This window comes from Serinus canaria, chromosome 5 (genome assembly GCF_022539315.1).
Source record: "Serinus canaria isolate serCan28SL12 chromosome 5, serCan2020, whole genome shotgun sequence".
In the NCBI taxonomy this organism is placed as follows: domain Eukaryota; kingdom Metazoa; phylum Chordata; class Aves; order Passeriformes; family Fringillidae; genus Serinus; species Serinus canaria.
The window spans coordinates 48,404,570-48,419,501 of NC_066319.1; the positions used below are offsets into that span (position 1 = coordinate 48,404,570).

The 14,932-nt window shown below is 37.9% G+C and overlaps 1 protein-coding gene across 5 annotated transcripts in view; it reads left to right on the forward strand.

The window, feature by feature from the left end:
* The first annotated feature begins 2,478 nt into the window (after positions 1–2,478).
* The window catches only part of VRK1 (VRK serine/threonine kinase 1), a 30,943-nt gene continuing 18,489 nt past the window's right edge, over positions 2,479–14,932 (forward strand). The window contains exons 1-6 of one of the 5 annotated variants that reach the window (XM_050975174.1): positions 2,530–2,632; positions 3,013–3,140; positions 7,864–8,019; positions 9,500–9,555; positions 13,898–13,967; positions 14,365–14,452. In XM_050975174.1, the coding sequence (XP_050831131.1) occupies positions 7,869–8,019; positions 9,500–9,555; positions 13,898–13,967; positions 14,365–14,452 (365 nt within the window). In that variant the 5' untranslated portion in view covers positions 2,530–2,632; positions 3,013–3,140; positions 7,864–7,868. Of the gene's footprint in view, positions 2,633–3,012; positions 3,141–7,863; positions 8,020–9,499; positions 9,556–13,897; positions 13,968–14,364; positions 14,453–14,932 lie in introns of all 5 variants that reach the window. The other 4 variants (XM_050975172.1, XM_050975173.1, XM_009101762.4 and 1 more) reach the window with 4 other exon arrangements.

Here is a 14,932-nt window from a genome sequence, read left to right on the forward strand (position 1 = left end):
CCAGTTCTGTTCCTATATACCTTTTAACAGCACTCAGACACAATTAGATGTACTGGTCTCCTAAAATACACACAATCTCTGAGGTTACTGGGTAGATCACATTAAATTCTCTTTAAATGTATATTAATGGATAAACAGGACAACTCTGGAGTGCCATACTGACATTCTTAAAGAATAGTGATTACTCTTTAAAAGCTTAATAAAAGCACATTAGATGAAAAAAACCACAGCCTTAATTGAATTTATATATCCTCTTTCCTCTGAGAAAAATAGTGTGAAATGTGAATGGGAGGACAAAAAGTAAGTTTGCAGTGAACACATTTTTCCCTTAGTGTCAGTATATTCCCACTGCAGGATAACAAGGGGATGTGATGGGAAGTATAATTCCTTGTGCACCACAGAAGGTGCACAGTGGGTGCATGGCAACAAAAGTTTCTGAATCAAAAACTTGCTCCTCAGAAAGTTATCACACCACTGCTCTTTTTCAGACTGTTTATGGACTCTGACCACAAGGTTTTTAGCAAAATCTTCTGTGGTCTAGCCATTCATGAGGTCTACAATTTGAAGAAAATACTGAGATTATTTTTGATACAGTAACCTTAATCTCTACTCCCATCTGTGATCCCCAACCCCCAGTTAGGTTGAGAGACCACAGCTGAGTGTAGTGCATGTGTACTCTTTTATCAAGTATCTGTGGTGGCACAGTCTCCCCATTCATTTGGGAATTGTCTACTAAATTTTTTTTAAAATATTTTTTGGGGTTTTAATGCATTGTGTGTAGTATGACATGGTGTTTTAGCAATGTATATACATTTTTCGAAGATTGCAGAAAGAGAACACATACTGGAATTATAAGACATTTAATTTTATTATTTTTGGAAGAACAGCAATGCGAAGAAAATAATTTACTTTAGAACTTGAGCACTACCTTCTATTAAATAAAAATGTGATTCATATGTAGAAATTTCTCATTTAATTTTCTCTATCTGCGGTGTTCACACGCCCTCTGAACAGACAGAAGCTGTGAGACAAGCAAAGAAGGAAAACACAATTCTTATCTCGCTTGCTGTGCCTGTGTTGTGCCAAAGTAGAATGCAATATGGAGACTGTTTACCCAAAGTGAGGATGGTTTGTTCCCTTGGCCTAGCAGGGCCAAGCAGCGTGTGTGTGTGGGACTGTCACAGGACAGTCACGGGAGAATCAGAGATGAGTGAAGGGTGAGCAGGTGAGCAAGAGGGAGTGCCTGGCAGATTGAGTTTAGATGAAATGAGCATAGTATGGTATAATAAAGTAATTCATTCACCTTCTGATGGTGGAGTCAGATGCATCATTCTCTCTCCCTCACCAATGTCGGAGTCGCCTTTGATTTACAGTATCTATCAGCATCTTAAAATGGCTTCATGATCCCAGTAATTCAATACTAAAGAGGATGGTACTGCAAGTGAAATGCTATCGTGTCTGGTAGTGTTCTTCACCTAGTAAACAAACTTTTGGTCTTTCATGTGAGCAGTAATACCCTAGAACATACAGAACAGTTCTTGAACATCTCTAACAGCACCTAGTACTTCAAAAATACATTTCTAGTATTCTTAATGTAGCCCAGGTGGTCAAGGAGATCTATGTCAGTATTGTCATGATGAACTTACCACAGAATGATAGCTCTTTGCTTGAACAAAGATAATAGTTTGGTTCTATTTAGTACCTCTAAAACTGCAGCATGTCAAGACAGTGGCCATGTCATAATGCCTTTTTAACAGTTTGAAACACCCGGTAAATTAACAAAACAAAATCATTGTCCTTTTATTTTCCTGCCTCATCCCCTAAATCCCCTGGTTTGCTATGTCTTTCATCTTCTGCTCCTTTCTCTCACTTCACAGCTCGGCAGAATCAGGGGTGGATGCGCCGATGTTTGTACCCGACAATGGAAGGAGGGGGAATCACCCTCCCTGGAGGCGTTTAAGGAAAGGCTGGGCTTAGTGCCCTGCTCTAGTTCACCTGGTGGTGTTTGGCCATGGGCTGGATTCGAGATTCGATGATCTTTTCTAACCTAACTGATCCTGTGGTATCAGCTTGACAAAGGCCTTCCCAAACTCACTGCACCGTAAGAAACCAAGGTTTCTCCTAACTCTCAAAACTGTTTCACTGAAAAGAGCTATGAAGCACTAGAACAAGCTGCCCAGGACGGTGGTGGAAATGACAGTGATGGAAACACCCCTAGAAATGTTCCACAAACGAGGGGATGTGACACTTAGGCACGGTTTTGCGGTGAACACGGGTTTTAAAGGTCTTCCCCAAGCCAACCGACTACACGACCGTAAAAGACGCCACTCTTGGTCCGTCTCGGGCCGCGGTGCCTGTTGGGAAGTGTAGTCCGTGTAGGGCCCGCCTCCGGTCACTTGCTGCGGCCACGGACTATACTTCCCAGTAGGCACTGCGACCGGGGAGGGACGGAGGCGGAGGGTCGCGCTCGGCGGACCAATGGGCAGGGGCGATGCTGGGAGGTGGCGCCGGGGCGGGCGGGCCGCCGGGGGCCGCGGGCAGTGCGGGAATTTCGGACCGGGAGGAAGGAGCGGCGCCGGGCCCGCTCGCGCAGGAGGTACTTGGAGCCAGCGGCTGCCTCTGGGCTGCAGAGGTTTGGGTTTTATTTTTTTTAGGAGGCGAATTTTGGGGCACTGCTTCGCATCCGTTTCGCCGTGCCGAGCATCCCCGGCCCTTCTGGCGGCTTGCGGGCGGTTTTCCCCTCTTCCCTCGCGGAGGAGGCCGGTGCGACCGCGGGGCCCAACCGAGCCTTGTCCCTCCGCAAGGGCAGGGAAGGCGCCTTCCCTTTCCTTTCCTCTCCCGGTCCCGCCCATGGGCCGGCAGGGAGGGAACGGGGGCAGTGGGGCAGAGCTCCCACAGTTTCACCCGTGAGGTCTGGGGACCGCCTTTGCCGGCTGTGGGCTCTAAAACTGCCTTCGGTGGCAGCGGCCTGAGTTGTTTTACTTCCGGCTTTTTGTTTTTTTGGGTTTTTAGCACCAAAGCTAGGTGGAGGAGGCTGAGTAAAAGCTGTGCTCTGTGCCACTTCAGAGGTTCGTCACCTTCGGGATTGTCTCGGTGTGGCATCACCTTGGCTGGGAGACGTTCCTGAGTTTTGCTTTAAAGTAAACTTTTTTTTTTCTTTTTTTTTTTTTTTTTTAAACACAGGCTTACAAATCACCATTAAAATCTGCCATTTTAGAATCAGGAAAGGCCTGGTGTGTAAGAATTGGGCTAAGCTGGTTTCTGTCATTGGTTGTGGTTTTTCTTCACTTCCTATTTCTTGCTGTTCGACTTCCTTGTTTGAGACTTCAGCAGTTGTAGACAGGGTGAACTCTGTTTTTCTCTTTGGTTTTCAATTTGTGCTTAAGCACTCTAAGAACTGTAGGCTCTTATTGGGAATTTATAGGGAATCCATGGACCCTTTTTACGGCTAAGAAAAATAAAAGAGCTGTTGTGAAGCTTCCTGTAACTGTTACTATGTCGAAGGGCTTGTGCTCTCATCTGTAGGAATAAGCTGCCCACTAAATTCTTGGGGATAATCCCTGAATGAGGTAGGATTCCTGATGAATTTCAGAGCTGATGATTTTTATACAGTGTGCTAAATTATCAAAAAGCCTTTAAGTGTCTCACTCACATTTTGCAGTTGGTTATAGAGGTGAGGTGATTTGGAATGACATGATTTGATACCTTACAATGCTCACTGGTTTTTATTGCAACAACTGAGTGATGATTAAAATTTTCAGGAGAACCTTAAATAACCTTAAAAGAAACTTTAAAAAAAGTAAGGTATTCTTGAGAAAGCAATTTAAAAATAGTAGCACAGTAATTCCACTTGTAAATTACTGTTTCCTACCTCTGAACAAGCTGCATTCTGAAATATTAAGTCATCTTGGTTTGTTTAGCAAAAAAAGGAAAAAAACATTTCCTTAGTCAACTGTGGTGCTGATGTGATTACATATTTCTCAGTAATTGTGGTCCACCAATGGTATTTATTAATTTTGTTAAAAAAGAAAATTTTTTTAAAATTTTTTGGGAGAGAACTGTAGTGCCCTTCTTGTGTAAGTGCCATTAACTGTCCAGTATCTTAATCAGGAACTTAGATTGTAGGGGTTTTCACAGACAGGGATCAGCCAGTCACAGAATGTCTGAATTTATGCAAGAAAGTCTTTGTTCACTGTTTTCCTCACTTGGTGTGACAAGTCACTGACACATCAGTTATTTTTTGTGTTGTCCCTCCCATGAAACAACTCTACAGTTTTCAGGAGTCTTTAAGTGTCTTTTCTTCCCTACTCCTTGAACAAAATTTTAGTTTTGTTTTCTCCTAGTGTTGTTTTTCTTTTTTTAGGCAGGCAGATGTGGATTTCTTGCTTTGACTAATGAGCAGTTTTAATGATACATAAATTTCAGGTCTTGCTGGAACTACCTGCTCCTCTAGGAGCACAGGTCACCAGCATGCCTTCTCTGGGTTGACAGTGCAAATACATCCTACTAGGATAAACAACTGTAAAAATTACAATTTCCAGAAAATAAAAGAGGAAGATCAGGAAGCAACTGGTATGACTTGACACACAGCAGAAATTCCTTCAAAATAAATTTGTTTTGTATTCATTTCAGAGTTTTGTTGATAATGAATGGCAACAAGAATTGAGAAGTGGCTATTCATATTTATTCTAAGAGTTCAAGTATCGCTTAAGTAGCAATCATAGCAGGCAACATTTGTAAAGATAACACCACTGAAATGCAGACAATTTTGCGTCAATAGTGCTATCTCAAGTACAGTGTATTCTGTTTCTTCCAAGATGTTTTATTAGGTAGAAACCTTTGTAGGACTAAGAGGCTTCTGGAGAGAGTTTAGACAAATAGACTTCTGTTATTCATACTTCTTAGTAGGAAAATCTTTGTTTTGAGGACACTGCAGCAACATAAAATGCTGCTGTTTACAATCATGCACCTTGAATATTGTTCCTGTCAGGCACCTTAGCTAAGTAGGGTCAGGTCTGACACTTGAATGATAGTACAGTACTTGACATCCATGGCACTGTTTCCAAGGACTTTAGCATGATTGCAGGAACTAATGAATTAAACTTCACAATACCTGTGGATAGAAAATATTTCCTTTGTTGATGGAAAGAAGTATTGAGAGGAAAGTTTAAGATCTTTTTTTCTTTTTGAAGGGATGGTGGTGCTGAATTTTTTAAAGTGATTTTAGGGAGGAGTAGATAGCTTTATTCCAATTCTGCAGTGTACAGTAGACAGCTCTGTGTCATGTTTGTTGGTGCATAAGTTTCTTGACAAATCCCTTGTGTTTACTGTGTTATGATTTGAAAAGCATATAGAATGATAGAATTTGTACTCAATTTTAATTGTCTTTAAAATTTCTTTATATTGTGTTTTTTTTCTAGTTCTGTCTTTTCATGTAGAGAATTTCTGCTGTGTCCAGATGTCTTTGGTGTCAATCAATAGAAGATATTTGAATGGATTTATCCAAATATATGTGAAAGCATGTGCAGCCATTGCTTAAATATTTCCTTGGGTAGCAGCTTTTTTGCAAGAGATTGAGTGCTTAGTATTGTGCATGCTGCCCATTGCAAGCGAGCAGTGTTTGGCACCTATGGCCTACTGATAGTTTGACCAACTTGTAAGTAGGCACAGTGCCATGTTAACAGATGGGTATGAATACAGACAGCCAAGAAACCATGTATGTGTATCTAGTGTATTTGTTAAGGGCAGGGTTCCCAGCTGGGGACGTTCAAACTTATGTCCATTTTGAATTTTTGCTTTTATGGATAAAGGAAAGTTGTCATTAACAATTTTTTAAAAAAAATAAATACCTTCAGGCATACAATTATTGACCATGTTAAACAAAATAAGTGGGGGTGTGGAAGAAGAGGGAAGCACCAGCTCATCCTTTGATACTCTTGAGGAGCTATTTTAAGTAAATTTAATTCCTTTTTAAGCAAAGCTGCCATCAAGAGTCTCACTGTGAATGTCAAAGATGTGGAGTGTATCAATAGCTTTGTTTCACAGGCTTGCTAACCTTATTGTAAGAGAGGCTACAAATTTTTATTTTACAGGGAACAATCTGTCCATCATTCAAGCACCTAAGTGCATCTGTCCAAGTCTTGCCCAAATTATTTGTAATAACTCAGAGATCAAGGGGGTGCAGTCCTTCAAGCCCTCTGCATGGTTCTTATATTGACAATAAGTTATTTCTTAGCCTGAGGATGAGTGTGCTCATTTTGGATATGTTTTGGTATCCTTTAGATGACAGCGTGTGTGATCTTGTTCCACATAGAAGTCACTGGGCAATGCTGCTGATTTTTGCACTTTCTTGCCCTATCCGAGTCAGCTTTGGGGTTCCAGACTTCTGGTTTATTTCATTAGCACTTCTAATAATTTCAGTCTGCCCTTTGTTTTAATCCATTTCCTGATTTAGATGTCCTGTGAAGCTGCTTAAAGGTCTGCAGTGATCTTTCTGGCCTGCTCTTGTAAGTGATACTAACACGTAGGCTTTTCTACTGCTCTGTTCCTTCTGACACTTTGACACCATTGCTTTCTCGTTGGTATGGTCTTATCTGAGCTGGCTGGAATTGTCTTTGGTGTTGAAAGTCTCATTTTTCTCCTGTAGAAAATCTGGAGAAAAGATCTTCCTCCAAGACAGTAAACTATGTATCACCTTGAAGATTAAAAAAAAAAAAAAAAGACAAAGGGATGTAGAGAGGAGTTTCTTGAAGAGACTGTGGATAATGATGTGGGTAAAGCTAGTCATAAAATTTATGTGTAAGATGTGTCTTGATAGAAGGGAAGAATGTTACTGCACGGAAGTGGAAATATGGAAAAGTAATGCAGAATCAAAACATCCTGTTTTGTGATAATGATGAAGCTTATGCAATGTAGGTATTGATAAATACAAATACCTTTCTGTGATGTGTGTATTTCATAAAAGTGTTTTATTGAAGTTTCTCATTTAGATTTAAGTAATGTATTCAGACATGGTTCCATGACACAAAAATGCTTCTCAAATTAACAAGGACCCTAAAAAAGAAGAGCTTTTGCCTGGAATGGTGCACCTTCTTTTCTGTATTTATGCATGTATTGAGTGACTGTGGTGTTGGGAGACTGCTTGCTGCCAGAGTCCATTACTCTCTGACTAGGTTCTTTTAGATGTTCCATGTATAAAGGATATAATATTTAGTATCAAATTTACTTTTTTGAAGATAGTTGATGCTATGTGAGATTTCTGATTTAGGAGAGTGGTATAAAACATGCTAAAAACAATACAACTGGTAAGTTACACTTGGCAAAATACAGCAATTGCAATACACAGTTCAGTCATGGTACTGATGTAATTCTCATTCCTGGTCTCTGTAGTATGTGTTTTTTTACAGCTACGAGGAATTCCTCATATTACCACTGAAAACTTGGAGGTTTTCAGTATGCAAGTTTAACTCTAGGAAAACTGATGAGCTTTATTTCATAAATTTACTTTTTTCTAAGTTTAGACTTAGACAAAAGTGGTTTTTTTTGTGATTGAATGTGATAGATTCTGAGATCTTTTTAGCGTGTATTATACAAAGTCTTGTAATAAGTTTCTCTTGTGAAGATTTTTTTGCTGTCAAATTTTTTTGTGATGCCTGGAAAAATTAGTTGTTTCTCACTTTTAATTCATGCCAATGAAACTGCTTATTGCATTTCATTTCAAGCATCTTTGTAGTAAGAAATCAGGGCTTAAGCAACCCATTCTTTTTTGTATTTCTAACAGTTTTCTATGTAAAATAAGTTTGATCAACATGTAACCTTTTTTTTTTTTTTTTTTAAATTTTTCCTTCCCTTCACTTTCTCTAGGGAAAATGCCAAATAAGAAAACGGCTGGAAGAGCCCCTTCAAAAGTGAAACTTGCTGAATTGTTTAGTCTGGGGGAGGTTCTAGCAGACACATCAAGAAAAGAATGGAAATTAGGTGTCCCTGTAGGGGAGGGAGGCTTTGGACGCCTATACCTTGGTAAGTGCAGCTATCTTTGATAATTCTTTAAAATGGAGAGTAGATGTTTTCCCCATTCAAAACAATGAAAAGCTGACACTAAGTTAGAAATATGAATATAGAATAGTGTTTTCACATGAACTTTTCTGCTAGAACCTTAGCTTGGGTCATGGTGTAGGAAGAAAAATGATGGAAACAGAGAAATGGTTGCTTTAAGCACTAGTTTTATGAGTTTCCTGTGGTAGTTCATTCTTTTTAAAAATCAAAATCTTTATTACTGTTTAGCCATGGAAAGGATAGTTTAGTATTTATTTCAATTTGAATTTTAGTCTGTCTGAAAGACTGGATTTTTGCATAATTGTCTTTATAATGATGAATTCTGAACTGAAACTATCAGTGCATGTATCTGGAGGCTACTGGTCAGTCAATACTTGGACTGGTTTTGACTTTGGTATTGCTTTTATTTTTTCATTGCCTTCTGAACTTCTGGCATGCCATATAGTTTTTTTTTTTAAATGTAATCAGTGCTAAAACCAAATTGAAGTGTTGAACTTTACAGTTTAGAGCCTCAGTTCAGGTCTTGTTTTGCAATTCTGTTTCAAGGAAAACTTCTAAATGTGAAATAGTGTTCCATACTTAGTAGCTCTTCCACTTGGACAGATGAACAGATAAGAGAGGCCTTGAGACTCTTCTGCTTCATTTACCCTAGTCATTTTTCAAACATTTCTGAAGGGATGAAAGTTAATGTGGTCATTATAGTATAGTCTTCCTCATCTTGGGGAAAAGGTTGTGTTGGATTCATACTGAGTTGGAAAACAGGAAAAAAATCTGTCCTGCTTTTAAAATGAACAGACTGCAGCATAAGTGGGTTAAGGAGAAAAAACAGGACCAGTGGGTGGCTTTTTGCCAAAGAAGCTTTCAACTTCTTACTCAGCCTCACTCAACGAGCTACTAAATTTACTGGAGTTCCAACTCAAATTGCTGCTTTGTTCAAGCCAAAGCTTGGTCTCTGCTTCCCCATTATTTGCACAAAGCTGTGACCCTGACTGTTCCTGTACTTTGTACTTGCCTAACTTGATGTGCTTCATATCTGTATCTTCTGTCACAAATACCAACAACTTAGTCGCAACAGAAGGTCACTTTTTGGATACGTGACATGGCAACATGGAATTTATTTTTTCTTCTTTATGTTCACAAATGAGTATTTTTATAATAGTCTTAGAAAGCAAAAGAATCACTATTGAATAAATTACTGGATTAAAAAAAAAGTATGCCTTAATTTAATATACAGTCTGTACTTCTCAAAAAGAAGGGAGAATGCAAGAATGCAATCTCTGTATACAGTAGCCTTCATGTATACTGTGATTCTCTTACCAAAGGCTAAGGTACTGCTCTTTGTTCATGTCAGCACCTAGTTACCTTGTTGTGTTTGTCCATCCTGCATAACAAGTGAGTGTAGGCTGCCCTCTCCTACTACTAATAAAAGCTTCCTTTTTAACAGCTGATGTTAATTCTTCAAAGTCGGTTGGCAGTGATGCCCCTTATGTTGCAAAAGTGGTAAGAGCATTTGAATCTTTACTTCTCAACTTGAAAATATTTGTTCTAGAATAGAATGTGTAATTTAAAACATCTTCTCAAAATAATGCATTTGCAAAGTGCTGTTTGAAATAAAAGTGTGGGGATACAGAGGAATGCTGCTGGGAACTGGGGCTCCTGTGTGTGAGGAACATCATGATAGAACATAAGTGGAGTTGAAAAGGATCCATGAAATAGATCAGATTCTGTTTCATTTGCTTCCTATAAGCAACACATATATCACCAAATGAATGAAATCTGTCTAGCTTTTGGAGAATTTCTGTAATTCAGCAGTGAGTCGCTGTGAACTGTTGCTCACCACTGGATGTTGATAAACTGACAGATGGCTCATGACTAGAAACAGAAAAACTTTAATTCCTGAGGTCTCCAAAAAGTTTTTTCATAAAAATGTTTTTTCCTAAACCACATACATGTTCTAATTTCTATTGAACTAAAATAACATTGACATAATTTTTTTTAACCTAATGATTAGAGAGAAGAAAAAGCACTGTTGATAGTTTATTTTTGTCCCATTGTAGCAAATAATCAAATTATTCTTATTACTTGAATTTTATTATGTTTTTAGTAAAAAAAAAAAAAAAAAAAAGAGTTATTTACTTGGATTTGGATATTGCTCTTCCTAAGGTATAAAGTATTTTTTCTTAAATTTTGCCAGACTGTATAGATATGGTAAAATCTTACACAGTCTTAGTAAAAAACAAGGAATATGGCAATAGTCATAGTAGATCCAGACCCTTCATTTTTTTGATGGTGATTCTGTTCCTGCATTAAAAGTAAATACCAGAGAACTGTACAAGAACTTTACAGTGTAGAAGATCAGTTTTTCAGTGCAGTTCAGAACTGCACTGTTTTAACATTTTATTTATTAAGCTATATGATGATTCTGAAATACCTTGCTGCAGTAGCTAACCACTTTGTGTACATGTTAATGCTTTTAACATTTGTTCCTGGAACTATAAGGTTAGGTTAAATTAGAGTAAAATACATTTTGGTTAGTATGTGCCTTTAATCTTGGTATTTATATCTGCTGACTAAAGGGAAATTCTAGAGTACTGGTTTTGATTTGTTCAGGCACCCCAAGGTACAGTTTGTGATGACCCTCCCTCTGAAATGTTTTCCCTTGCCGAAAAAAAGCAGAGCTTGCTAAGCAAATGTTAGACTGCCACACTTTCAATGTCGATCTGCTGCTGCTGCCTTAGGTGTTTTTGGGCAGGAATTCCAGACAGACCAGGAGCCCCAGCCTGCAATTGTGTGGTGGCCAGCCTGTCCTGTTGAGGGTGGGGGGGTCCATTGTGCATCTGTTTTAGAGGCAGATAATAGCAGTGGCTTGCCTGGGAGAGGCAGTGGCTTCTAATTACTGGCTCCTGCTGAGTTTGGACTGATCAAGAAGCAGAGCGCCATTCCACTTCCATGGAAGAATCTGGTTTGACTTGCTGGGAAAACCATTAGATATGCATTACTTTATGCTGTGTGTAATCGCTGTTACCCTCTTTTCCTAAGTTTGAAGCCATCTTCTTCTCTCCACTTTGGGCTCTTAATGTAAGAGTTGCCCCAACTTTTGGGTCGCTCCTGTGCTTCACTTTGTTGCAGCATTTTGTAAATACCTCCATTGCTAGTATCCCAGATGACTGCTCAATTTTAATTTGACTTTCATAATTTTGTCTTTATGGCAATAAAGAGTAGCCCCAGTCTTTGTGCTAGCCTCACAAATGACCCATAACACATTATGTTTCTGCATTCTGGTATAACACAACTTCGGGTAAGAGCCCATTTTCTGATGCCTGGGTGGAATCTAGTTTTTCCATCAGCTGAAGCAAAGTGGTTAACAGCTTTGAACAATTATTAGTGTTTAACAAAATATGTGCTACTATAGTAACGTTCTTCAAATTAAGCTATTAAAGCAGGATGTAAATTGGCTTAGTCTTTGACATATCCTCATAGTATTGATGTCTGAGCAGTATGAAATGAATCACAGTTTTTATTAAAAAAGAAATGCTTTTTAACATGTGGACTTTTCAGATGTCATTGTTCAGGAGTGGATGCAGGGTTTAATTACACTTCATTACATTGCTGACTGAAAAAGATCAGAATTCTTAAAACACTACTTGAAATTTGTTCAGTTTTGACATGCACTCTATAATCTTTCATTATGTTATCTTTTTGAATAAGACTTTAATTTCAGTTTTATAAGTCATGTATTTAGAATGATCCTGGGCATAAAGCTGTAGAAATTTGTGTTTGCACTCCTTCTGGACTATCATGACAAATACTGGATGCCGTGTAAGCTTTTTTCTTTTTTTAGCATCATATATGCATTTATTTATCTGTAGGTAGAATGAATGGTATTGTGGGAAAAACCTTCATAGCCAACATAAAGATCTGGTTGAATCATTTATCCATTCTCCAGGTATGAAAAGATAGCAGATTTTTCTTTCTGACCAGAGAAAGATATACATTTTCATCACAGAGACATAAATTTTTTTGGAATAACCTATTTATGGATAAATAATGTAAGAACTTTTAATGCCTACTTTTTTTTGGCAGTATTTTAGTAGAAAAACAACATTGTTGAAATCCATGTAAATTAAATGAAAATTATATATGAGAATTCATATTCTAATAAGTTAGGGTATTGGTAGATAATGCTACACAGGAACAAGTGAATGGGTCAAGTAACGTGTGTGTTTGAGGTAACTGCAGTAGAATAATCTATTTTACCCTTCTCTGCATATATAATCTCTGTATTACTAATTTGTTATCCATTGTGGATAAATAAACTAACTGTGAAAGTAAATTTGCAGGTACCCAAACTTTGTGTGTGTTGATCACACAAACTGTCTGGTCTTTGGTTTTCGGGTTTTTTCTGGTTCCTCCTCATGAAGAGAGGCCAAAATATTGTCTTGGCTCCATTGTTTATTAGGGCAGTGCTGCTGGAGAAGGGGAGGTGGAGACAGCCAGTAGCTTTGTAATCAAGTGTCCAGGCCCAAGAGTGGTGCCCAGGCTGTGGGGGTATCTGCTCCCAGCCTGTCCCATGTTCCAGCTGGGTGTAGCTGCTCCCAGCCTGTCCCGTGTTCCAGCTGGGGGTAGCTGCTCCCAGCCTGTCCCGTGTTCCAGCTGGGGGTAGCTGCTCCCAGCCTGTCCCGTGTTCCAGCTGGGTGTAGCTGCTCCCAGCCTGTCCCGTGTTCCAGCTGGGGGTAGCTGCTCCCAGCCTGTCCCGTGTTCCAGCCCAGCAGAGCCCACAGTCTCTTTGAGCTCTGCATTGCTCTAGTGAGACTGGACAGCAGTGAGCCTCTCTTGGCTACACTCTAGCCTGTAGCAATTGGCTGGATCACATCTGCATTTAAAAGTTATACGCATTTAAGATTGGTGTGTATTTAATGTCATGTGGTTGTATTATTCTTGAGTTTCTTTGCCAGTAATTGCATATGTTTTGTTATTTTTTAAGTGTAGGATATTCCAAAATGGGTATTTTTACAGAGATAGAATGAATTTGGATAAATATGAGTAACTAGAAAAAATAAATTGCTTAAGCTCATCTCAAAATCAGTTACTCAAAAATCACAAGAATTGAGATAATTTTTTTTTTTACTTTTTTCTTTACCATGTTCTGGAAATGTAGAATCAAGATAATTGCCCATCTGCTGTTCATGCAGAATTTCAAATATTTCATGTTTCTTTGGAATTTCTCTCTTGAACTTTACTTGTAATACATGGTTCCTATAGTTTTGTCCCTTAAAAATGGAACTGAAATGTACTAAATACAGGGTATTTCTGAAATTGAAATAGGTGTAGTTCTTATAATTTTGAGAAATTTTGAAATCCTCTGTTATTTTTATCTAGGTCACCTAATGTATGAAGGGAACAAAATGTCTTACATTCAATAAGAACTTTTGTTAAGATTTTTTCATTAGATCATTTCAGGTGTTATTTTAAAATCACTAAAGGCTACTACAACTGGTGCAATCTAGCTGTAATCTGGAGAATCTGAGATAACACTGTTTAATATTCTCTGCTAAACTTCTGCCAATAATTGTTAATATTTCTATACATTTCAGTTAATTTCTTTTTCTTTAGTCTTTTGCTGTGGGACAGTATTTTTTATAACCTTAATGTTCAGCCAGTTATAATAAAAACAGCTTTTAGAGCTAAATTTCTTTTATAATAAGAAGATATTCTAGTGAGTTTATCACCTTCAGGTAGAGCATTTGAGGGAGAGTATGCTTTTATAGGGTGAATGCTTCACTTTTAATAATTATTAGGTATTAACACAGCAGTTTTTAATGAATTTTAAATTGTCTTAAAGGAACCCAGCCAGAATGGACCTCTTTTTACTGAGTTAAAGTTCTACATGCGAGCTGCTAAGCCAGATGAAAGTAAGCAGTCTATTAAAATGTTTTTAATCACCTACAACCGTTTATGAAAATAGAGCCTGTAGAAGTAAAGTGAGGTTGAACTTTGAGAATCTCTTTAGGTAATTTTCAAAATAATTTTTAAATTATTGAAATTGCATTCAGATATACAGTAAATTAGAGGGTTTTGGTAAGAAGGTCTTTGTAGTTCTGTTGGTAGTATTGTCTAAATTTAAACTTGAATTGCATCTCTGTCCTTACAATGGATATGTGATAACTTTCCTGTATACTTTTGCATATACATTTCCATGAAATAAGCAGCTCACAGGAATGCAGAAACCATAAGTGATGTGACTACTCCCTTTTTATGTAAGTCTCTACTCATGTAAATTCATGAACTTAACTTTATTTGTATTTTCAGTTCAGAAGTGGACTAAGTCCCATAAACTGAAGTATTTAGGTGTACCAAGATATTGGGGTTCTGGCTTGCATGAAAGAAATGGAAACAGGTGAATATATCTTTTGTTGACATATACTGGAATTTAAACAAACATTATCTCTTTTAACCTAAGTTATTTAACAAGGTCTATTTTTTGCTTATCTTCATGTTGTTAATTTCTGCTACAAATTTTCATGTGCATGGCAAGGGTGTGTTCAGGGACTATATAAATATATTTTGTTTGTGTTCTGTTTCTTACTCCTATATTTGTTTGTTACAGTGTTTATAACTGAGATTTCAATTGTTGTGAACACTACCATAAAACAATGATGCTCTTTATGTATATGTGGTTTAGAAGCTTTTTGTACTGTAATTAAAACAAAGTCAATTTCTAATGTAAAAGTCCTGGAATAATTTAACTAAAGTTCTTCTTGTTGTGTGCACTTGAAGTGTATTTTCACTCACAGATATTAAGGACCTAGTGCTCTCTCAAATCTCTCTCTTTTCCATAGGGATGGAGCCTTTTCTGGCTTAATCTGTGAGCTGGAAT